At 38.8% G+C, this 24537-nt stretch overlaps 1 protein-coding gene across 4 annotated transcripts; it reads right to left on the reverse strand.

Moving 5' to 3' along the window:
* LOC135090265 (dnaJ homolog subfamily C member 16-like) lies at nt 1–23447 on the reverse strand. Of its 4 annotated transcripts, XR_010261838.1 has the most exons (18): nt 20279–20590; nt 18971–19037; nt 18009–18217; nt 17261–17411; nt 16814–16943; nt 16288–16379; nt 15522–15610; nt 14797–14998; nt 14004–14217; nt 13341–13540; nt 12739–12815; nt 11972–12067; nt 11058–11285; nt 10537–10741; nt 9716–9763; nt 8732–8845; nt 7725–8605; nt 1–6599 (listed from the first exon to the last, which is right to left on the reverse strand). XR_010261838.1 is itself a non-coding variant. In XM_063986879.1 (17 exons), exons 3-17 carry the CDS (start codon nt 18209–18211, stop codon nt 8465–8467), a joined length of 2190 nt encoding a protein of 729 aa, XP_063842949.1. In that variant the 5' UTR covers nt 18212–18217; nt 18971–19037; nt 23108–23447; the 3' UTR covers nt 1–8464. The 4 variants fall into 4 exon arrangements, 3 of the variants coding, with proteins under 3 accessions (XP_063842949.1, XP_063842947.1, XP_063842948.1); XM_063986879.1 differs by lacking the exon at nt 20279–20590 and adding an exon at nt 23108–23447 and having other exon boundaries at nt 1–8605; XM_063986877.1 differs by having other exon boundaries at nt 1–8605.
* Nucleotides 23448–24537: the final 1090 nt, after the last annotated feature.

Below are 24537 nucleotides of genomic sequence, written 5' to 3' on the forward strand. Positions count from 1 at the left end.
AACATGCAGTATAGTTTATTTTGAGTCAACAATCTGCACACAAATCGAAAGTAGAATAATATATTTCACTTGAACGTAAACTTTCCAGCCACGGGTGGTGTCTGTACAGGAATCAATGTGCTACACTGGAAGTTGTGATGAGAGGGAGGGAGGGACAACTGATGATAATATATTCCCAACATCAGACTTAGAATGACACTGCACACATACTTGAGCAGAACTTGCAAGAACTGAAATTTTCTTCTGCCCCGCACTTGGAGAGGGACAACTGAAAATGCATTCCTGATATAAGGCTTCAAACTCATTCCACACACTAGAGCAGGGCTTGCTGACTGATATAACTGGCAAGAACCAAGATTTATGCCCTTCACTGTACTTGTAGAGGGGGACAGCCAATCAACCAATATTAATGCATTTCTGACATAACTTTAATTCATTACACACACATACACACACACACACACACACACACACCAAGCACAGAGTTTACCAACCCACAATGTATTCAAGAACTGAGATTTTTCTTCTGCACTTTAAAAAAGGGACAAATGATGATTCTTTACTTCCAGTATTAGACTTGAATTCATTGCACACACTAGAGCAGACCTGCTGACTGGTATAACATAAGAACCCTGCACTTAAAGAGAGGGATAAAACAATGCTTCATTCCCAATATAAGATTCGAATTCATTGCATACACTACCATGGAGTTTCCTGACTGGTATAACATTTAAAACTTGAATTCACTGCACACACACCTACCACAGAATTTGCTGACTGGTATAACTAATAACAACCAAGATTTCCATCCCTGTACTTAAAGAGAGGAAGAAATAAGATTTCTGGCAATGCTGTACTCCTGACTTAAATCATTGCACATATACCTACCACAGAATTGACTGGTTGGCATAGTTGGCATGAACCAAGACTTTGTCCTGTACTTTGCTATACCAGATCTATTTCATGACTAGATTATCCATCTCATATACAGGGAATATTAAGAATCCACTTTTCTTTTCTTAAATTTTATGTTATGGTAAAAGTTTTGCAGCACTCGGCAAATACTTCTTCTATTGGGTTAGGTTAGGTTTTGAAGTTCTATCATAAAAAGTCAAAACAGTGAGAATTTTGGCACTTTTTATGCAAATAATTAAGAATCCAGTAAAATATCTCCTAATAGATCTTTTCTTCCTAAGATTCAAGAATATGACAAATTTTACTCAATTCTTTCACTTTTCACTTCATTCCTTATCATAAATCATCCCAGTCTTATCTCGTTCCAAAATTATAACCAAACTTTGTCCACCTGGCATTCAAATCAACAATAAATTTAGGTTAATTCTTCCACTTTTCTCTCCTACAGACAGTAACACTATATCCTGTAACCTTTTTGCTTCTTGTCATAAAACACCTGAGTCTTGTCTCATCTCAAAGTTACAACTAAACCTTGTCCAATTGGTATTTAGGCCAATTTTTCCGCTTTTCACCTACAGACAGCAAGACTATGTATATCCTGTGATGTTTTTGCTTCTTGTCATGAAACATCCCAGTATTGCTTCATTCCAAAGTTATAATTAAAACCTTGTCCACCTGAGATTCAAAACTGACAAATTTAGCTCAATACCTCCACTCTTCTCTCCTACAGACTGCAAGACCTGTAAGCTTTTCACTTCACTCCTTATTAAAAACACATTCCAGTCTTGCTTCATTCCAAAACTATAACTAAATCTTGTCCACCTGGTATTCAAAACTGTGATGAACCTTTCTCCACTTTTCTCCAGCAGACAGCAAGACTATACCCAGTAAATTTTTCACTCCTTATAAAACATGTGTCTTGCTTCATCCAAAATTATAAATAAATTTTGTCCACCTGGGATTCAAAACTGTGAGATATTTAATTAAACTTTGTCTACTACAACATGCAATCTCATACATGTTCTTCCCATATCAACATAAACTTCAACTCACACATCCACTAGTTCACAGCAGAATAAATAATCCACTTAACACATCTAAAAAAGTATTAAAGAGTAATAATTCTCTCAAGGCTTTTTTAAAATATCACAACATAATCGTAGTAAATAAAATACTTGATGCGTTTCCTTACACTAAACACATCAGTGACTTAACAGATTAAACACTGGCCGCCCGTAACACAAGTGAACAGTCAAAGAACACCACACAGGGAGAACAAGCCTTCAGTAACACCCAAAGAACACAACAATACGAGTAACAGAACCATTTACGCACATTATAAATACGTCAAAAAAGAAAACTCTGGAGAACAAGCTTTCAGTAACACCCAATAACACAACAGTACGAAGAACAGAACCGTTTACACACATATTATAAATACGACAAAAAGAAAAACTATGCACACGTTATAAATATGACACGAAAAACAAACTATCCATTCATATAAACTTTTACAAACAGGGTACAAAATATTTTTCTGGCACCTTTGGAGACAACAGGACTTTGGTTAGTGGTATGGAGGGAGCACATGAAAACTACTATGAGCCCTCAGCTTCTCCAGTCCATGGGAATGAGTGCCTCTATTTACTACCAAGGTATTCAAATGCATCTCAGCTTGACGAAAAGAGTTCACTGCATAGATGGAAAAGAAATATTTACACATCCCCTTTCCTTTTCTTAATCATATGAAAGTGTTTAGGACCTTATAACAAAACCCTTATAACCTTCTTTCCCTGCTAATCCTGAAGTAAGACCTCTACAAAACTCTTATATACCATCTTTCCCTGTTCCTACCCAGATCAAAATGTGAAGCAGGATTTTACTAAAGGACCCTTATCACTTCCCCTGTTCCTGGTTAGATTAGAATATGCAGCAGGATTTTACTAAACAGGATTTTTACTAAACAACCCTTATCACCTTCTATTCCAAGTCAGATTGAAATGTGCAGCAGGATCTCTATATTCAAGCCAGAGATGGGACAGCCAAAACACGTCACCTAATCCTCCAGTTTCCTTGCCAGCTTATTAAATTGAACTGAATGAGTTTCAAGCACCAAGCCAAGGACTGCAGACATTCAAAACCAGTCTGTTATAGATTTGATGAGGTTTCTAAGTGGGAATGAGTAAAAAGAATAAGAAAATATGGATCAATACAAGAAATGGTGCCTGGGTTTAAAAGATTTCTAAGCACAGACATTCTAAAGTCTAAAGCAATCTTTGTTTTAAAATTGATGGGAATTTTTTGTGGCAATGAGAAAAAAAGAGTAATTGATAATATTTCTTGGTGGGAATGAGTAAAAAAAAGAGCAAGAAAATAAGGATCAGTACAAGAAATGGTGGCCAAATTTAAGAGATTTCTATTTCTAAGCACAGACAATCTAAGCCAATTTATGTCATAGAATTATTAAGATTTTGGTGGCAGTGAGTAAAGAAGAGCAAATAATAAGATTTCTGGTGCCAATGAGAAAAGAAAATAAGCAAGAAAATAAGAATCAACACTGGAAATGGTGCCTTAGTTTAACAGATCTTCATTTTTAGCACAGACATTCTACACCAATCTGTTTTAGAATTTTTAAGCTTTTTTGGTGGCGATGAGTAAATAAAACAAGAAAACAAGACTTAATAAAGGAAATGGTGCTAAGTTTGACAGATCTTCATTTTTAGCACCGATATTATATGCCAACCTCTGCTTTAGAATGTATAAGCTTTTCCAGTGGCAATGAGTAAAATAAAATCAAGAAAACAAGACTTAATAAAGGAAATGGTGCCTAAGATTAACAGATCTTCATTTTTAGCATAGATATTCTATGCTAATCTCTGCTTTAGAATTTATAGGCTTTTCCAGTGGCAATGAGTAAAACAAGGCAAAATGAAGATGGTGCCTAAATTCACTCTTATGTCTAGAGAAGATCCTGAATGAACCTACCTAGCAGACGGACGAACCATTCATCTGCTTTGAACTTTCTTGCCTAAGTGTGGATACATATCAGAGGCATGTCAATATAGATACGTACAATGATTTCTGAAATATTTACAATGGAGACATAATGGTATTCAGTTTTTCATCTAACAAGAAAAAAAAGAGACCTTATTCGTAAAAATTATCCTAGATATGTATAGATTTGCTACATGTGTATTATATAAACATTATCCTATCACACTATGTATGCATTCAGCAATTAAATTCAGTAGTGATAGGTTAGGTTAGGGCAGTCAGGTTAGGTTTGGTTTGGTTATATTAGGTTAGGTGAGGTTAGGTTTGGTTATGTTAAGTTAGGTCAGGTTAAGTTAGGTTGGATTAGATTAGGTCAGGTTGGATTAGATTAAGTTAGGTTAGGTTAGGTTGGATTATATTTAGTTTGGGTAAGGTAGGATAAGTCAGGTCATTAGGACAGGTTGGATTAAGCTAGGTAAGGTGAGTGGCCAGAGGTACTAATGAACCCAGGGTGCAGTAATGGAGGAGCTGAGTTATACATTGACTTCCACACAGAATCCTCACAGCCAAGGAGAAATAGGACTGGCTCTCGAGTGACGTGGCCCAGCATCGAGTGGACCCCTGGCAGATGGTAATGTTAAGGGCTCAAAACAAACTCCTATGTAAAACTCAGGCCAGAAGCAACACTGCAGATTTCCGTCACTTTCCTTCACAAGACCCTGTGCTATTCATCTCAACTGATTTGCTGTAGGTATTGTTACCAGATCAAACTGTATTAGCAAATTTTGCTATTTTTTTCCTTCATAAGAGTCTGTACCATTTACCTCTCAATTAATTAACTGTATGTGTCATCATTAGATTAGACTGTATTAGCAGATTTCCATAATTTTTTTTTCCCTGCACTATTTCCCTCTCAACTGACTTACCAGAATGTTACCAGATTAAAGACTGTATTACAAGATCTCCATATTTTTTTCCTTCATAAGACCCTGTACTACTTCCTTCTAACTGATTTGCTGTATTGCATCAGATTATGGACCATGTTAGTATATGTTTTGATGTTTTATCTCAGCAACTTCTAACAGGGTCCACTACAAGTTTTTATGGTTTTCAAGGGTGTTTTCATGATTCTAGTGATACGAGTAGTTTGATAAGGTTTAGTAGAATTTATGAGGGTTTTCAAGGGTAATTTTAAGGTTTTGCTGACAGTTTAGCAGGTTCTAGTGTTAATTTAACAAGTTTTCAAGGATTTTTCATGATTCTACTGATAATTTTGCGAGCCTAATGAAAACTATTTGGCTTTCAAAGATGTTTCAACAATTCTAGTATGTAGTAATTCAACCAAAAGATGAATTTGCAGAATCCTGCATTACCATGAATAAAACGTACAAAGAACCAGACTAACCATCTCTCTAACCTCTCAAAACAGTTCTTGCAAGAACACAAATCAAAACACAAGCCTGACTGTTTGGAAATCCACAGCATCACTTGGGGCAGGAGCTGTACAGGACCAGGAGCATCCACGGTAACTAGTATAACAACAACAACAACAACAACGGAGGGACAGCAAACATGAATGGTAGGCAAGTGACCCGCACGTGTGAGGGAGGGAGGGTGCAGGAGAGAATGACCCTCGGTTAGGCAAAGCTGGGCAGTGTAGATGACAGATAGGACCATATTCTGAAAAACTTCTGTGCCACACCTCCAATACTTTTAAGAGGCTCTAGTTGAAGTTACGTGGGAATTTAAGGATGTTTTTATATATTTATTGGTAGACTGATAAGATTTTTATGTTAACAAAAGGAGAAACACTCTTGAAAACCCAGCTAATCATCTGTGTGGCCTCTAAAAATTGTTGTGGTGAGAAAGAAAAGCATCTCTGAATACGGGGCATAATCCGACAGATACTCCGTCTCCTACGATCTTGTCAATAATTCCTCACTGCTACTGCTACTCGTACATTTGTCTGCTGTGGTTCTATACGTGAAGATAGGGCTGGTATTAATGAACTGCGGCTACTGATGTGGCATTGCCCTTTACGAGTCTACGTGATGCTAGGTGGAGCGAGGAATGAAATGAGGACTTGAGTGTCACATGTATGGTATCTTGATCTTTATTCCATATCTTGGGTGGTAAGTGATGCTAGGTACAGTTAAGGATGAAATGAGGAACTGAGTATTTTTTTCTTGTAGTATTTTGTGTTTACTCCTTATTTTCTTGGTGATGAGTCTATATTTCTACATTTTCAGAGGGCTGGGGATGAAATGAGGACTTGGGTGTTGTGTTTCTTGTGGTATCTTGGTTTTTACTCCTTAGTTTCTTGGTGATAAGTCTACATTTTTAGACTTTCATGGAGTGGGGGATGAAATGAGGCCTTGAGTATTGTATTTCTTAAGGTATCTTCATTTTTACTCCATATCATCATGTTTCTTGGGTGATAGTCTTCATTTCTACATTTGCAGCTGCAGAAATTAGAACTAACACATCACAGTCAATTTTCTGGTGTCATTTTTATTTTACGTAGAAATATCAGTGTAATATTTTCTGGTGATAGGGTGAGAGGAGTCTGTCTTCTTATATTTTCAATTGCAGAATCTGACTGATGTATGATGCTTGTTTTGTCGGCCTTGTAGAATTATTTCCTTACTTGCTAAAACATCAAAGCCATTATTTCAAACCCCCTGTAAATTCTAGAAGTAAATAATAATAATAATAATAATAATAATAATAATAATAATAATAATAATAATAATAATAATAATAATAATAGAAGTAACATGAATTAAAAATATTGCACATACACTCATACATCTTTGGTAAACATGTCTTCATAAACAAACAGCATACAAGATCTACTAATACGTCATATTCTATCAATAAAATAACATCAATGACATCAAAACTCTCCATATGCACAAGAAAGCCGTAGAAACACATTTGTGACAGAATTTGTAAAGGGAAAAGCACTTGATCCATCCAAACTAAAGCTCACATGTAGGTTATTACTTTAAAGACAGCGTCGTGATCTGAGATGGATGAACACACGACCTGGAGAAATATCACTACTAATTTCTCGTTTTGTGGTACGTCAGACCACAAGATTAAAAAATACATGGATGATAAGGAGAAGAATAATTAAAATAGAAATGACAAAAGAAGAATTAAAAGGGAATAAATGAAGTGTTTAATGAAATAACACTGATGAAAGGAAGAAAAATAATAGGGAATTGATAAAGAGTGTAAAATAAAATAACGCTGATGAAAGAGGGAGAAGTAAGAGGGATTTATGAAGAGCATAAAATAAAATAACACTGACAAAAGAGGAAAAATAAAAGGGAATTAATGAAGAGTAAAAATTAAACAGAAGTGACGTAAGAGGGAAAATATAATAAAATGTGCAAAATTAAATAAAACTCATAAAAGAGTATGGAAAAATAGGAGAGAATCAATGAAGGATGCAAAATACAAGACAGCTTTCATGACTTCAACCATAACACAAAATTTCCATTGCATTTTAGTCTTCATACGAAAATCACAACATAAAAGATAACACAATGAACATTTTCCGATATTATTAATCTCCCTTTATTCTAAATTCGCTAAACCCAGGATCTGTTTTGAATTTCTAAGGCTTTCTAATTTTTCTGAATGATTTTTCTTAACATTTTTTTTTTTTATGATTTCCAGTATGATGTCTTCCTTATATCTTTTTTATATGATTCTCATTATGATTTTTTTTCTTTGTGAATTTTCTTTATGACTTTCCTTTACAGCTTTTCCTTCTCCAATATCTCAATAATCCTATATTTACTGACCTTGTATTCTTTAGTAACACTGGGCCTTGAGTGAGAGTTCGCTGCCACCCGCTATCACAAGCACCTCGCGTCACTGAACAAAGACAGCACAGCACACAGGAACACAGGCTGCAATGGCGTCACTATGATCTGCATGAGAGCCTTAGCTAAATCATCAGAGGTGCTTTCATATGCTGCTTATAAGCATGAAATATAGTAAGGCTAATCTGAACTATCACTATGGCAACTCCTATATGTATTCAAAGTCTAATGAAAGCTATAGCTCTTATAAAAAGTAACAGGTTCACGTCGTCTATGATTCGCTATGTTTTATCTAGTATGTCTTTCAAGTATTATTTGTGATATAAACAAAGAGGGCACTACAGAGGATGACTAGTGCTTCAATCCGTCACTCACGCAAACAACTGCAGTATATTGATAAACATTACAATTTGTACACTATGGAGTAATGTTGGGAAGGAATGTATCATGCACAGCCTCTCAGCGACAGCCAAGAGTGCCTCAGTGAGTGCCACAGACTGTGCCACCACCCTCAAGGACTTACACTAATGGGGACTAAACTGTCTCTCAATGAAAATTATTAGCTATTAAATAGTACCATTATAAAATGAAGTAAATGAAAATATCATTCACACCTGATAAAAGTGACGACCACCTGCATCACAGAGGAAAAAATTCTGTCTGAACAAGTACGTTACTGGCCTGAATAAAAGATAGGGTGCATACAGTGTGGCACCACACTACTTCCCAGGCCAGTCCGGCCAGTAGTTGATGTGGTAGCGGACCGTGCTGCCCTCAAAGAGCCGATCCATCCAGTTACTGAGGCCCTCCAGCAGCTGCTCCTCAAACAGAATGTTGCTGTAGTAGTTCAGCAGAGGTCTCTGAGCAAGGCAAGGACCAACACACATTAGAATCATCACAAAGCAGAAATTATTTGTAGCAATCATCTCCATAATGACGGCAATGACAACCACCAAGACAGAGCATCATACTGCATGAACACTAACGTTTGAGGAGATGGAATCCTTCTTCTTGTCTCCCACCTCGGCATCCGATGCCTCAGACTCGGACTCATTGTCGCTGAAGCCCATGAAGTCTCCACTGATGCCAGAGCGGGGGTGCTGCAGACCAACACAGGAACATGCGTCACTATGGCACTCCCACACCTGTCACACTAACACTGCACTACAGGCACTCAGGGTTCTGGCATAGCACTGAGATGCCATGAAGTGGATGTCCCTTCTTGTGGCCATCACAATGATTAACAAGAGGTGAAAGTCCTGGAGGTGACACTAAGTATACAACCTCTGCTGATGGTTAGGGTGACCTTTCATAGCCTAGTGTGCAGCACATCAACTGTTACAGAACAACACGGGAACACAATGATCCAGCAATCCTCTGTACAGTGTTGCCAAGGATCCTGCACTTAACACCCTGGACACAGGCTATCAAAGCTCAGAGGGAGGTGAGGAGTACTGCAAGAGTATTAGTATAGAGAGATGCAATCACAGGCTTGGGAAGAGAGCATATATCTCTGAGATGGACTTTGTTAGCACTGTTGGATAATAAAAAAAAAAAACAATATCTAGTAAATACAGTTGCAATCTGTGGAATCACTACAGTCCTTGCTGCTTTCATTAGATAATAATTTCAATGCACATACAAATATTATATACAGTACTGAAAGTTAATGAGCCAAGCTATTTACACCCCTAGACAGCCGCCCCAAGAGAAGGCCAACCTCCAAGCAGCATCCTACTATAAAGTTTGCAGCAAAACTTGAGAATAGTTTGTGCCATCCATGAAAACAACTGGTTCAAAGGCTTGTCTACTCTGACATCTTCTAGAGGTCTCTGGTGTGGGGACATGCACCTGCAAAGTGGGGTCCAGACTAGCCCCTGAAATACACTAAAGTTTATAGTTGTGTGATAACGTAATATAACTTCATGCGGAGGGAAATGTCGCAGTTCTTAAAGCACAAGTATACTGACCCTCCGGCGGAGACCCTCTTTCTCAGCTGTCCCTGGAACGGGGTGCAGCTGCAAGGAACAATGTGCACAGAAACATTACAACACTGGTCACAGGTGCACACGAGCTCCCTGAACGTACAAGTGGAACAAAGGACTCAGCACGCACACAACCACACGCTCACACACGCACACACACACGGTTATCACGCATTCCCACAGGGTGACCCAAAAGAGTGTGGTGTCAAGCAGAGGGAGGGGAGCTCTGTATGGCAAGAAAGATCAATTTTGTATAACAACACTTAGAAAATATAAACAAATCATGACTCACTACCAATAAATATAGAATTGATCAACACAAATATTCAATTGGTACATAATTTCATGAGCAAATATAATGAATGAGAAACTGGTGGTGTTATTCATGCAGACTAATTTGCTTTAAATATCTGTTGTATCCACATAAAAAGCGATTTTTTTTGTTCTCTCCATAACATTCAGCTTTACTGGTGATATGCTAACTAAACGTAACTCACTACACTGTGGCAAGTGTGAGGACGGCGATGTGTGGCCATGGCAGCACGACATCCGGCACAACTGAGTACTGTGACATGCAATGGAGTACAGGGAGACAATGTCTACTACGTCACTAACTCGTTTAAGACTCACTACAACATGGTATCAAGTACGAGGCTGTTCCTAAGGCCTCATCAAACGTTACTTCATCTTTCCCCTCAAGAGAGAGTGCGGCAAATCTAGGAACAACCTGTGACGTTTTAAGAGTCGGTAATCTACACCACCATTGCTGCTCTAGTGAATCGTGCTGCAAGGAGCCAGGTACTCACCCCATACGCTCCCTCAGGGTGCTTGGCATGGAAGAGGCAGTAGTACTTTCTGTGGCCGTTGAGGGAGATGACGGTGCCGATGGTGTTCTTGGGGTTGATGTTGAGGTCCCGCGGCTCTGGCAGACCCAGCACCAGGATGCGCTTGTACCACTCCATTGCTGAGGCTCTCTCAATGTTCAGGAACGCAAACATCAACGTCTTGTTTCTGCCGGGGAAATCAAGTGCATATTTAATTTTTTGTACATATACTTATTTCACTACAAAGAGAATGAAGTTAAATTAATATCTATTTTTTTTGTTTTAACAGGTATTTCATTTCAAGGAATTAAGAATCAAATGAGTATCTAGTTTTTACTCAAATACAAAATACAAATACAAAAATGCCAATAAACTTACTTCCTATACAACCATCAAGAAGTGTGGAACTTAAAGAGAAACAACGCAAGAACAAAAACCTAAACTAAATAACAATGAAATACAAACAGATATAACAAAACAAATACAAAAAGCAACAAACTCACTTCCTGTAGGGCCAACAAGCAGTGTGAAACTTTGGCATGAGTTTCGACTTGCTCTCTGAGTCACACAGCATGACCAGTGTGCGGCAGCCAGGCTTCAGCATGCGCACCAGCCCATTGTATGTCTCCCCCCGCAGCTCATGCACTCTGAGCTGTGGCTGGAGGGTTGTCTTGCCGCTCTGGTCGACGTATGTAAAGTTGGACTTGGCCACACGTTCCTCCTCCAGCCTCCTGAGAGATGGAAGAGGATGAGACTTTGAGATGATAAGGGATGGAAATAGAGATTGTAAAGAATGGACATGGAGATGATAAAGGATGAGAAAATTAGTATCTTCCTCCAGCCTCCACAGCAATGGCAAAGGATGAAAATTAATTAAAGATGATAAAGGATGGGAAATAGGGATGATAAAAGGATGGAGAAATGAGTACAACTTTTCACTCGCCTCCAACAATCCACAGACTGAAAAATATTGGAAGGTTTTTTAATGTCTTCCTGCAACACAGAGATTAAAAAAAAATTAACATGTCTCTTCCACTAATCTCCTGTTATCTAAAGATTAAAAGCATGAATAGGGCTGAGAATTTTCTTTTGATATAATAAATAAACATATTACCAATTTTCAAGTCTATTAGCATGTGACTTTTTAATTGATCTCTTAATTAATAAGTGTGTGTATGTGTGTACATGTATGTAATAACAATCTATCAATTCCTGTGGAGAAACTAACCTAAGACTAAAGTGTATTTCAATTTACTGGATTACCATGTTAGCAGTTTTAATGTATATTAGCATGTCATGTGATCTTGATTGATCTCTTAAAATATAAAGGTGTGTGTGTGTGTGTGTGTGTGTGTGTGTGTGTGTGTGTGTGTGTGTGTGTGTGTGTGTGTGTTCCTCCATTGCAGCACACACTCACACGAGGTAGGACATGATGTAACCGCCTGCCACGATGAACAGCACCGTCACCAGGATGGACACGGCCGGCAGCAGATCGTCCTCCGTCACGTTGTCCCTGCAAGGCAACAAAATGATACTCAGTCATACCACAACATTCATATGATGGTGCTGGAATGAGTATGTCTACAGCTTTTAGCAGTATTTTAGTTTTTCTTTTATAATTTAAGATGTGTGGTTTCATTAATGTCATGTGATAGATTAGGTGACTGAAGGATGAAGAGGCACAGTGAATACTTCAACATATGTGTACAAATTGAGCATAGCAAGGTATGTGGTTTTATTATTATTATATAAGTTAGGTGAATACAAACTGTAAGTGGTATGAATAAAGAATTGTATCATAGTGTACAGCACATGGATGAAGAAGCACAGTAACTACTTAAAGAAATGCCTCCAAATTGAGTATAGCAAGGTATATGGTTTCATTACTATTATGTGATAGGTCAGGTGACTAAAGAATTGTACCTGGTGTGAACAAAGAATTGTATCATATTACACAATGCATGAATGAAGCAGCACAGTGACTACTTGTATAAATGTGTACTAACTGAGTATAGGAAGGCATATGGCTTCATTACTATTATGTGAATAGGTTAGGTGACTACAAACTGTACCTGGCATAAGAATTGTACTGTATCACATTATACAACACATAGATGAAGAGACAGCAAATACTTGTATGAATGTGTATTGAGTCTAGCAAAGCACCTCTCCACAGTCTCCCACCTGAGATAGTCCTGCACAGACACCAGCTTGTTGATGATCCGCCACACGATGCCCTGTGCGTGCTCATCAAACAGCTCCTGAAATATTAATACAGGTGTGTCTCTCTCCCACTATGTAAAGATGGGGCATACACTAACCCTGCACATGTTACTTTGATGCTGCCCTTTGTCTCACTGGCCTATACATCCTTCCCCTGCTATTTGACACACCTGAATTACTCCTTAACTCCAAGACATTTTTTCTAGTCCTACAGCCACCTCCAAACACAACACTGGCTAAGAATTGCAATATATTTTCTTTCTAATCTCCTCATTTCTTGTAGAGGCTTATATAGATTTAATACCTTACTTTCAGTGCTGTGGACTGTTGCATATTAAAGTGAAAGGGTTAAATGTCATGGGAGCACTGAGAAACTGATCTGAAGGCAACATCAAACAAAGCAAGAATTCCTAATGTAAAAACAAAAGAATGTACTGATGTCTAAAACTGGTTTCAATGTTTTTTCATCATTTCTGTCACAATTTGGTAAGAAAACACATACATGATCAAAGAAATACAAAGTCAGCAGAGACACAAAGGACGGAGGGGTACTGGTAGCCTACCTGCACCACAGTCTCATATGGCATGGGCTCATTGGAGTGCAGGAGTCTCTGCACTGCTGCCCTCAGAGACTCCTGGGATGCGTTCTGCTTGTCAGGCTCCACCTCCCAGCCACCCTCCAGCCACTCGTACTTGAGGTGGTTCTGGTCCTTGCGCCACAGGATCACAATGTGGTGGTTTGTCTCAAGTGGAGAGCCGGACGCTGCAAGGCATGAGGACAACAACTGATGCAGGGTGTGTTGATAACAGATACATCAGCAAACAAGTGAATCTTCATTTACAAACATTCAATTTATAGACTTTTGAAGATAGGTTTAAAATTAATGTTGCTTCTCTTGATTTTAAAATGTAGAATTCATATTTGAATAAAAATCCTTAAAATAACCTGAAATTTAATGGAAAAAACATTATAAGGAAAAATCAAACTCAAGAACTCTTCCTCATCAATGAATCTGAATAAAAATCTTTAAAAATTACCTTAAATTTATCAAAAAAGCTTTAAATGGAAGAATTCAATCTCAACAACTGTTCCTGATCAGCGAGTTTTCGATTTACTAACAGATTTCAATTAACAAAACTCATAAACCACAAAAGTCTCATAAACCACAAAAATCTCATAAATCAAGACTCATGGGAGCATCAACACCCTGCCTGGTGCTACCCACCAGCAGTCAGGGCATTCATGAACTCCACTTGCTTCTCCCTGAAGAGGTACGTGTAGCGCACCCTGTCCCTCTCCCTGGCCTGGTCACTGATGGCGTACTCCCGCAGTGCCGCTCGGCTTGGGTCGTGTGAGGGGTCGTCTTGGGTCACCAGCACTACACACAGACGTCGCCGTGACCTCACAGACTCCACAGGACACAGCGCATCAAACACAGACTGAGGGAGAGGCGAGAATGGAGGTGATGCTGCTCATGATTAGAGATGATGATGATGACACTGATCCTCCAATTCTGGATGATTCTTTTTTTACCTTTCTTTAGGGACTGGCACCTCAGTGTGTCTTTTTTTCTTTTTGTTGCCCTAGTACAGTATCCCTCTTACATAGGAAAAATTATATTCCATGTAATGAATCAAGCCAGAATAATTATAGAAAACACACACAATGAGGTGGTTCAGGAGGTGGATGTACAAGAAACACCCACAACTTTAGAAGGCAGTATGTGCAAGAAACATCCACAACTTTAGGAGGCAGTATGTGCTAGAAACACCCACAACTTTAGGAGGCAGTTTGTGCAAGAAACACCCACAACTCTAAGAAGACCAAGTTATATAAAATTCAATAAGGAAACATAACACAATCTTGACTCAAACCCTGCAAACTGGACTGCGTAAATACAACAAAGTAAAATGCAATTCGATCAATAAACACAAGATGACTGAAAACCTGCATACTACAATCAAATAAATACCACAAAATAAAACACAATAACACACATAAACAAGGCAAACCAGCACCTGCGAGGAGAGACGCGGCAGCACCAGGAACTTGTTGCCCTCAATGATGTCCCTCATGGTGGGGTAGGGCAGGTCAGTCATGGCCACGGATGCCACGGGGGTGTGCATGTCCTCGTGGAACACCAGCAGTGTATCCACCTTGTTGGACACACTGTACCGCGCCCGGATGCTGTCTGTATCTGCCCGGTCCATCTGCACGTACCTGGGGATGTGATGTTAGCGTGATTTAGTCTTACAAAGTGTTGTTATTGTCTTTTCCCTACATATTTTTTCTTTCTTTCTTTTTATCTATGGCTCTGTAATCTCAAGGTATGCTATCATTCAAATTACATTATTGTCCTTCCCTTGCAGTTTTTTCTCTTTTTTCTACAGCTCTGTAATCTTAAGTTATGTTATCACTCTAACCATGTTTTTTTTGTCTTTTCCTTCAGCAATTTTTCTTTCCTTCTTTTTCTACAGCATTGTAATCTTATAGCGTGTTATTTTACATGTTACTGTCTTTTCCCAACATGATTTTTTTTCTTTTTCCCTACAGTCAAGTTTATAATGCTGCAAGAAACAAATTAATCCTTGGTTTTCTTTCAGTGTATATTACTGTACTGTCATCTCATGATACATTATTCTTTTAATTACATTATTGTCTTTCCCTTATATCTTTTTTCCTACAGTCACATTAATATTGCTGCAGGAAACACATCTTTCAATGGATGTTAACTGTCCCTCACCCTATGACAGCTCTCTCCCTGAACTCCCAGCCGACAGTGAGGTAGCGCAGCCGTATGATGTCCAGCCGTCCAAAGATCAACACTCGAACCTGTCACATGGGAGAGAATGAGTTCACGGGTAGGGAAAGTTAAATCCCTTCCCTTGCTTAAGTTGATCTGTCATATGGAAAAGAGTAAGTTTAGGAGTAGAGAATGTTAACCCATTTTCCTTTGCTGAAGTTAATCTGTCACATGAGAAAGAATAAGTTCAGGAATAGAGGTGACTTCTTTTCTTTTACTTAGGTTAATCTTCTCTTTCTGTCTCTCTTCCCATCCTTAAGTCTTTCCTTGTTTCCTATGAACATTATGTCTGGAATTCCGCAATCTACACAACTGAATAAGCACACATCTTACTGATCAATAATAGACACTATGGGCTATATGGCAATAAATGATTGGCTCAATAGAGTTCGATTTAAAAAAAGAGATAGGAAGGAATTGGTTCTTGAATAGACTCAGTAATCAAGTTGTTAGTACTGAGTCATTAAACAAAGTCATTTAAAAGATAATAAGACAAAATTATGGATGAGGATAACAGGCAGAAACAGGTAGGTAGATGTATTTCATGCAAGAACTGCCACGTGTAGGACTGATGGCTTCTTGCAGCTTCCCTTATGTTCTTATGCTCTAACTTATAAATAATAGAAACTGCAACTTATCTGACTCTCAACTAGTGACCACAAGTACTATTCAGAGGCAAGGGTGATGTGTGGCTGCCTTCCCTCACCTTGTTGTCCAGCCAGCCACCCAGGAAGGACTCCAGGTTCCCCTCTGTCACCCGCTGCACCAGTCTGTTTGGGAACTTGCTGCGGATGAAGTCTGCAATGGTACAACACCGTGAGGTAACTAGGACACCAAAATTTCAATGGTACAACACTACACTGAATGCACCACACTTAAGTAATTTCTTTAACTACAGACTAACAATTCAAGAAGCAGGCCTGGAATGAAAAATTGTGCATGATAATGAAAGAGAGAAAACTTGTATATTACAAGAATTTACAAGTTTTCTTTCTCAGTTCCTGTAATGAAAGAAGACACTTACTTCTGTAACTAAATAACCAGGATGACAGTATTTCTCTCTACCCAGAAACATGTAATTTAATCTTTTCTTTGATTTCTCTCTAGCAATAATCAAATAATTTCATCTTTTGATTTCTATGGTCAATAAAGCTACTTCCTTCAACAGCTATACATTCAAAGACACCACAGTATTTCCCTGCCAAGGTGACACTCCCGCTGTCATGACTCACCAACGGAGGATACCATGCTGACGGAGGGCTCAGTGTAGTGGTAAGGGTGGCCATCAAGGAGCATCACCAGGTAAGGGACTGTCTTCACCCCAATCTTCTTAGCCAGCTCCACCTCCCTCTCAGCATGAACCTGTGGGTGATGGTGCATCATGAATGGTGGGTGTTTCTGTTAAACATCTTGCCTGTCTCTATTTAATGTGGACATTGATTTATTAATGCAATGGAGAAATGAGATGTATAAATGAGTTACAGCTCTTAAAAATGTTTGTAAATCTAAATTTTGTAAAGTGAGATCACTGACATAATTTGATTTTCTTCCATTTAATGCATTTTCAACATTTAGATAATTTTATAAAACACACACACACACACAGTTTTGCATTATCATTACTTGCAACACATTATCAACACAACAAGACTTCACAACGAATCTCGAGCAACAGATACCGTGGCCATGCCGAAGTTTATGGGCTCCAGCTCCTCATTGAGTCTCTTCCAGATGGGCTCGATGTGTGCACAGGCGACGCACCACACAGCGTAGAACAGGATGAGGTATGGCTGCTTCTTGCTCAGGTGTACAATGGAGTTTTGGTACGACCTAAGGCATGGCGGTGTCAATGAATGTGAACTGATGAGAAAGTTCTGTCTATCTGTCTATTTATCTATCTATCTGTCTATCTATCTATCTGTCTATCTATACCAGGTCAATCTTGCTCAGACAGACAATTGAGTTACGGCAGGTCCTCAAAAATAGTGATGTTATTGGATGTGGGATGCTGAGAGAGTTCTATCTGTCTGTCTGCCTGTCTATCTATTTATACCAGGCCAATTTTGCTCAGATGTATTCTGGTACATCCTGAAGGAACCAATAAAAGAACACTATGGCTGAAAACACAAACACAATCAGGAAAATATAAATAAGAACTGACACAAAAAGGGAGATAATGAAAGAAACAGTTATGTCTCCTTACTCAAACAACACTAAAGAAATAATAAATAAAATAACTAATAAAGGAGCATAATGACAGAAAACACAAAAAAAGATAATTACAAAAATATAGATAAACACTACCAAAATACAAAAACAAGACGAAAAAAAAAAAAAAAACAGTAATTACAATCTTTAAACACTCAAACATACCTCCCAACCAAACCAAACACTTCCAACCAAACAAAACCAAACATAAACACTTACTTAAATGTGATCGACTGCTTCATGTAAATATTCGTCCCATCGCCGTGCTTGAAATTGAAGTGGAAGTTGCCGCCAAAATTGCTGAAGATGTTGTCAAATGGATCAAAGCGACCATAGGAGGAGTAGTCGTAAGTCTTTCGGAAATTGGGCTGGTCCTCTGTCTGTCCAGTTGTGTCAAAAATACGCCGCCTCTCGGGGTCCATGAGGAGCTGGTGGGGGAGAAGGGGGGGGTATGAATGACTAATTGACTGACTGACTGACTGACTGACTGACTGACTGACTGACTGACTGACTGACTGACTGGCTGCCTGGCTGCCTGGCTGGCTGCCTGGGTGGCTGTTGAGTTGTATTTGGGTGTCTTTTAGGATCATTTGTTATTATTTTGGGGTTGTTTTGGTGTGTTTTGGGATGTTTGACTGGCTGGCTGGCTGTTTGGCTGGGTGACTGGATGTTTGATTGGCTGTCTGGCTGTTTGACTGGCTGAGTGTTTGACTGGCTGACTAATTGGCTGTTTGATTAGCTGTTTAATCTGCAGCCATATTTAAGAATTTTTATCTTCATTTATTCTTTAGTTATTTAATTCAATTATTTTTTGCTCTGTTTCATGAATACATGGCATTCTGCAGAATCTGTATGAATTTTTTTAAAGTTTACAATAGCTATATTACATTTAACCACTTCACTGCAATACAAAACAACTAACAGCATCTTTAAAAGCATTTACAAAATAGTAGGGGATTAAAAGAATGGATTTTTCAATTTCTACCCAGTTTAAAGATTAGAGGTGATTGTAGAACAAGTAAAGGTGTCTCAGTGTGATTATTAATTAAGAAAAGATGTATCAAATAGCATTCAATGAGTTAAAATCTATAATTCAACTCAACATGGCATTTTTAAAGTGATTAATGATAAAGAGAATAATAACACTCGCTATACAATTACTACAGCACACTCTGCCTCACCTCATATGCCTGGTTTATCTCAATGAACTTGGAGCTGGCGTCAGGACTCGGGTTTTTGTCTGGATGCCTGCCAGGGAAAGAACCATTCAGAATCTAATACAATAAACCTGATACAGACTTAAAAATACTTAATAAAGAGTCTTCCTTCAATGTACAGGATAAGATTTATCATATTTCATCTATGGAGGAGTTTAAATGGTGCTATATATATATATATATATATATATATATATATATATATATATATATATATATATATATATATATATATATATATATATATGCACTTAAGACTTAATAGAAAAGAATGGGACAACTATTTTTTTTTATGTAAGAGTTCTGGTCAACAGCATGAAAAAAAAAAAAAAAAAGAGAGAGAGAAAGCCCCCTAAAGGTACTAGTCTACAACGAGGCAAGTTCAAAAGAACAAACAAAATCACAAGGATAAATGTCTTCAAACTTCCCTACGGAAGTTTGAATCAGAGGGATCATGGGAGTGGCTGCCTGCTGTTCACCTCCACTTATAGCTTGGAATGCATGAATAGGAACATTCAGAAATTACTAAGAGTATCTAAATTTCAAGGAAAGGTGTCTTAAATCCTGGCTACTGAAGGTGGTTATGTCACAAGCAGTAGGAAAGAAGTGGACAGAATCATAGCGTGTTTTGATGTGTTTAGCAGCCATCTATCTCCATTCAGAGCCTAGAAATCATGAAAAATACATCACAAAACACTACAACATGATTAAAACACAAGGCAGGGGAGACAAAATAAACCCTAGAGCACCTTCAGGAGAAATGAAGAACCCCCATGAAACACAAGGACAAGATTACAGGAGTTGTTACCAGCTATCTATCTCCGTTTAGAGCCTAGAATACATGAAAAATACAATATTCAGCACCACAACATGACCACAAAACACACACACACACACAAAAAAAAAAAAAAAAAAAAAAAACACCTTCAGGAGCCGAGGAACCCTAAAAAGTACTGAGGCAAGAACATGGGCGTGGTTAGGTGTGGTTACCAGCTAACTCCACTTAAAGCTTAGAATACATGAAAAATATACCACACGGCACCACAACACGACCAAAACACACCAAAAGCCCTAGACCACCTTCAGGAGGACCCTCAAAATACAGGAACAAGATTACTGGAGTGGTTACCAGTTATCCACCCACCACTTAAACCTTGGAAAACATAAAAATACATGAATCAGTACCACGCAAGACAAGAGCAAGCGGTAAAACACAAAAATATCCCAGACCACCTTCAGAACCCCAGAACCCAACACCACCAACACCCTCACCATTCCTTCGCTAGTTTCTTGTAGGACTTCTTGATTTCCTGCGTGTCTGCCTTGCGGTGGACCCCCAAGATGCTGTAGGGGTCCCGGATCCTGGCTGAGATGCAGACAAACAGGATAAACAGGACAAAACACACGCCGCCTCTCCGCATGGTCGTCCCGTCAACAGGAATTTTGGAAGACACGCTCAGACAGACACTTATACACTCGCTATTCCGCTACTTTTCCTATTCCCATCTACTTAAGTCCCTACTTTTTTGGTTTATATTAGTGTCTGAGTTATTTTAAGCATCTCCCCGCATTTCCAGGGCCGCCGTAGACATGCATTTCCGGGGTTTAATAATTGACGGGGTGGTCAGAAAGTCCCAGCTGATCAATGCCTGGCCGTCTGCTGAGCGCGCCAAGTTTGAACTCGTTTTTTACCTCCTCGGAGTCTTGAGGCGAATCATAAGCTTCCTTGGAGTTATACAACGAGTATTAAGCTTCCTTGGGATTATGAAGCAAGGGAAGAAGATCGAGGGAAGTACAGAGGTGAGATGAAGGGATGGGAATTATGGAATTGCGGTACACTTGTAATTAAAGGACAGAGGTCACAGAGGAAGATACAAGGGATAGAAACAACTGGAGAAGACTCAATATACAGTAGGAAGGACGGAAGAGGAAAAAATAAATAAAGATAAGGCAGAAGTAGCAGAAAACGAAGTGGCAGACAGGCAGAAGAGAAAAGAAACATGTCATGAGGCAAGGGAAACGTAGGAATCGTTTCGGAAACATACTTTATATTTTATACACACACACACACACACACACACTGCATAAGCATCTGTACAACGTAAGACAAGGCAACACACACACACACACACACACACACACTGCATAAGCATCTGTACAACGTAAGACAAGGCAACACACACAGACACACACACACACACACACTGCATCACCATCTGTACAACGAAAGATAAGGCAACACACACACACACACACACACACACACACACTGCATAAGCATCTGTACAACGTAAGACAAGGCAACACACACACACACACACACACACACATTGCATCACCATCTGTACAACGAAAGATAAGGCAACACACACACACACACACACACACACACACACACACACACACACACTGCATAAGCATATGTACAACGAAAGACAAGGCAGCACACACACACACACACACACACACACACACACACACTGCATAAGCATCTGTACAACGAAAGACAAGGCAACACACACACACACACACACACACACACACTGCATAAGCATCTGTACAACGTAAGACAAGGCAACACACACACACACACACACACACACACACACACACACACACACACACACACACACACACACACACTGCATAAGCATCTGTACAACGAAAGACAAGGCAACACACACACACACACACACACACACACACACACACTGCATAAGCATCTGTACAACGTAAGACAAGGCAGCACACACACACACACACACACACACACACACACTGCATCACCATCTGTACAACGAAAGATAAGGCAACACACACACACACACACACACACACACACACACACACACACACACACACACACACACACACACACCTTGAAATACCTTGAAAAAAACACTGAATATTTACTGGGAGGGACTGGAAGGGAGTTAGGGAAGGTACCACTCTGATAACGTCACGGTGGGGGGGCTTGTGACGTCGCGGCTGGGGGGTTGATGACGTCACAGCGACAGTTATTTACGTACGTACGTATTTCATTTTGAAAATGACCCCTCTAGAAAACGCAGCTAGACAGGAATGCTTTATAAATTCAGACTTGCCACACATTTTAACTAATGCCAAAAATAACAACACATTTCAAAACGCAGTAGTATTAAAGATATTTAAAAAGAAGTATCTGGAAACTGTTGGAACCTTCACCCCATTTAAAATCGTTCAAATGTCCACCCATTCTGGCTTAAACATAACGGAAAACACTTTAAAAAATCTGAACTATTTTCTAAAACCATTTAAAGTGAGCTACAAGCGCAAATAAAAAATTTACCGAAAAAAAAATTCAATATTATTGGACGTTGAACACGAATAAAAACAACTGTACGGTGCACGCATTTCACTGAGCGGGACGGCAACACACTTAAAAAAACAACAACTATTTTTTAAAACCAATAAGAACCTAGTACAGGCTGAAATAAAAAATTTAGTTTAGGGACCGTAAAAATATACGCCGAAAACGGCCCTCTTATTTACACAAAAACAACGCCAAAACCACCACTTTTCACGCAACACACGCGCTCAAATAACTTAAAAAACAACGAAATATTTTTACAAACCATAAAATCTTAGCTACAAGCCGAAATAAAATACTTAGGAAATAAAGAAAATAATATTGGAACCGGAGGGGGCTGGGGAGCCTTATCCAAGATGGCGGTGGAGGGCCAGTGGAGGAGACGACCAACCCTTCTCAATCATTTAAACCCTCGCCAAACTTAAACTAAGTAATGGCAGGTATATCTAACGAGCGGATATTAAAGTTTGGTCATGTGGCTCCGCTTTGCGACAGTATTGGTTTAAAACACTCACAGATAAGATAGATAATGGCTGATAAATAGAGACGACCCAGATTGTTTACATTTTCATTAAGTTAAATTTTACGGTTTTTAGCAACGAGACAAGGCTGACACAGGGATATATTGTGCTGGAGGTTAGGTGAGATGCGTTAAAATGAGTTCAAACCGTGGATTGTTCATTTATTCATTAAAAAGTTACGTTAAGTTACCTGAATACACTGAATACACAAGTTACACTTCCTGACCTTACCTTCCCTGTGGTGGTGATGGTGATAGTGATCCTCACTGCCTCCGCGTCACTATGGCTGGCTGTCTAGCACCTTCTCACAGCCAAACTTTTCTTCATTTTGCTTGTTTTCACCCACTGCTGCCTTCGGGTATCCACTGCTAGAGCCCACGCCTTCCTAATTACCAACTAAAGAAGGTTTAACTCATGGGTAAGCCTTGGCAGCCACTGTGTAGGCGTGGTTATACAAAAAAAAAATAATAATAATAAATAAATAAATAAATAACACACACAGTCTGTCAGGCCGGGAGTTGAAAAAGACACGTACTAACACCACCCATAGACGCGACACACTGACTGATTAACTTGTCAGAATCAAAACACTGCAGCCAGCCAGTCACCCGCCCGCCCGCGTATGGGAGCGGGGCTTAAGTGATGCGTGTATAGAGAAAACGAATATTATAGTTAACTTAATGATAATATTTTATTAACAATCACACACGCTCTCTCTCTCTCTCTCTCTCTCTCTCTCTCTCTCTCTCAAGGTTTTCAAGGTTGTTTCTCCTGTTACTAATGTAGAAATCTTGTTAATGTGTCACTAGAACCGTAAGAACACTTGAAAACCTGTCACTTCGACTAGAACGTTTTAAAAGCGTGTTTTTTTTTTTCCTGTTACTAATGTAGAAATGTTAATCTGGCACTAGAACAGTAAAAACATCCTTTAAAACTTCTGCAACTACTGAGAGAGAGAGAGAGAGAGAGAGAGAGAGAGAGAGAGAGAGAGAGAGAGAGAGATAAATAGCAATAGCACACACACACACACACACACACACACACACACGGATTCTCACCGTTTATATATATATATATATATATATATATATATATATATATATATATATATATATATATATATATATATATATATATATATATATATATATATATATATTTCTTGTAATAAAAATACATGGTAATGATGGTATATAAATACTCCAACAATGTATAACGATCGGTGGACATTACATGGAATGTGTGTGGAGAATGAACTTACATGTAGGCGAATTGACTCTTATATGTGTTATATATTGTGGGAGAATTGACTTGTGGGCAAATTGATGTGTGGGCGAAATGACCGTAAACCATAAGGGTATCCTTATGGTTTACGGTACACATACGTAAAGCCAAAAGAAAACATAAAACAAAGATAATAAGTAATTATTCTTGACAACACCCATTACTACTTCATATCCTTTCTCACAACTAACCTCTCGTTTCTTCTTCCTTCCACCTCATGCAGAGAAAACGCTATCTTTAACAGCTGGGATGATGGAGCGGCCTAGTAGTATCAGTAGTGGTAGTTGAAGTCGATTTATTATGAGTAGTTGGGGTAGAAGTGGTAGTAGTTGAAGTAGTAGTAGTTGTATTATTATTATTATTATTATTATTAGTAG

Source organism: Scylla paramamosain, chromosome 34 (assembly GCF_035594125.1).
Source record: "Scylla paramamosain isolate STU-SP2022 chromosome 34, ASM3559412v1, whole genome shotgun sequence".
NCBI lineage: Eukaryota > Metazoa > Arthropoda > Malacostraca > Decapoda > Portunidae > Scylla > Scylla paramamosain.

Excerpts from the sequence above, each read along its gene's own strand:
- LOC135090265 (XM_063986877.1), bottom strand. The coding sequence starts at position 20,427 with ATGCGGAGAGGCGGCGTGTGTTTTGTCCTGTTTATCCTGTTTGTCTGC. Across the intron at positions 14,999-15,521 it reads AGGGAGAGAGCTGTCATAGG|GTACGTGCAGATGGACCGGG; the intron begins GTGAGGGACAGT and ends TCACATCCCCAG. Across the intron at positions 13,541-14,003 it reads CATGAATGCCCTGACTGCTG|CGTCCGGCTCTCCACTTGAG; the intron begins GTGGGTAGCACC and ends CATGCCTTGCAG.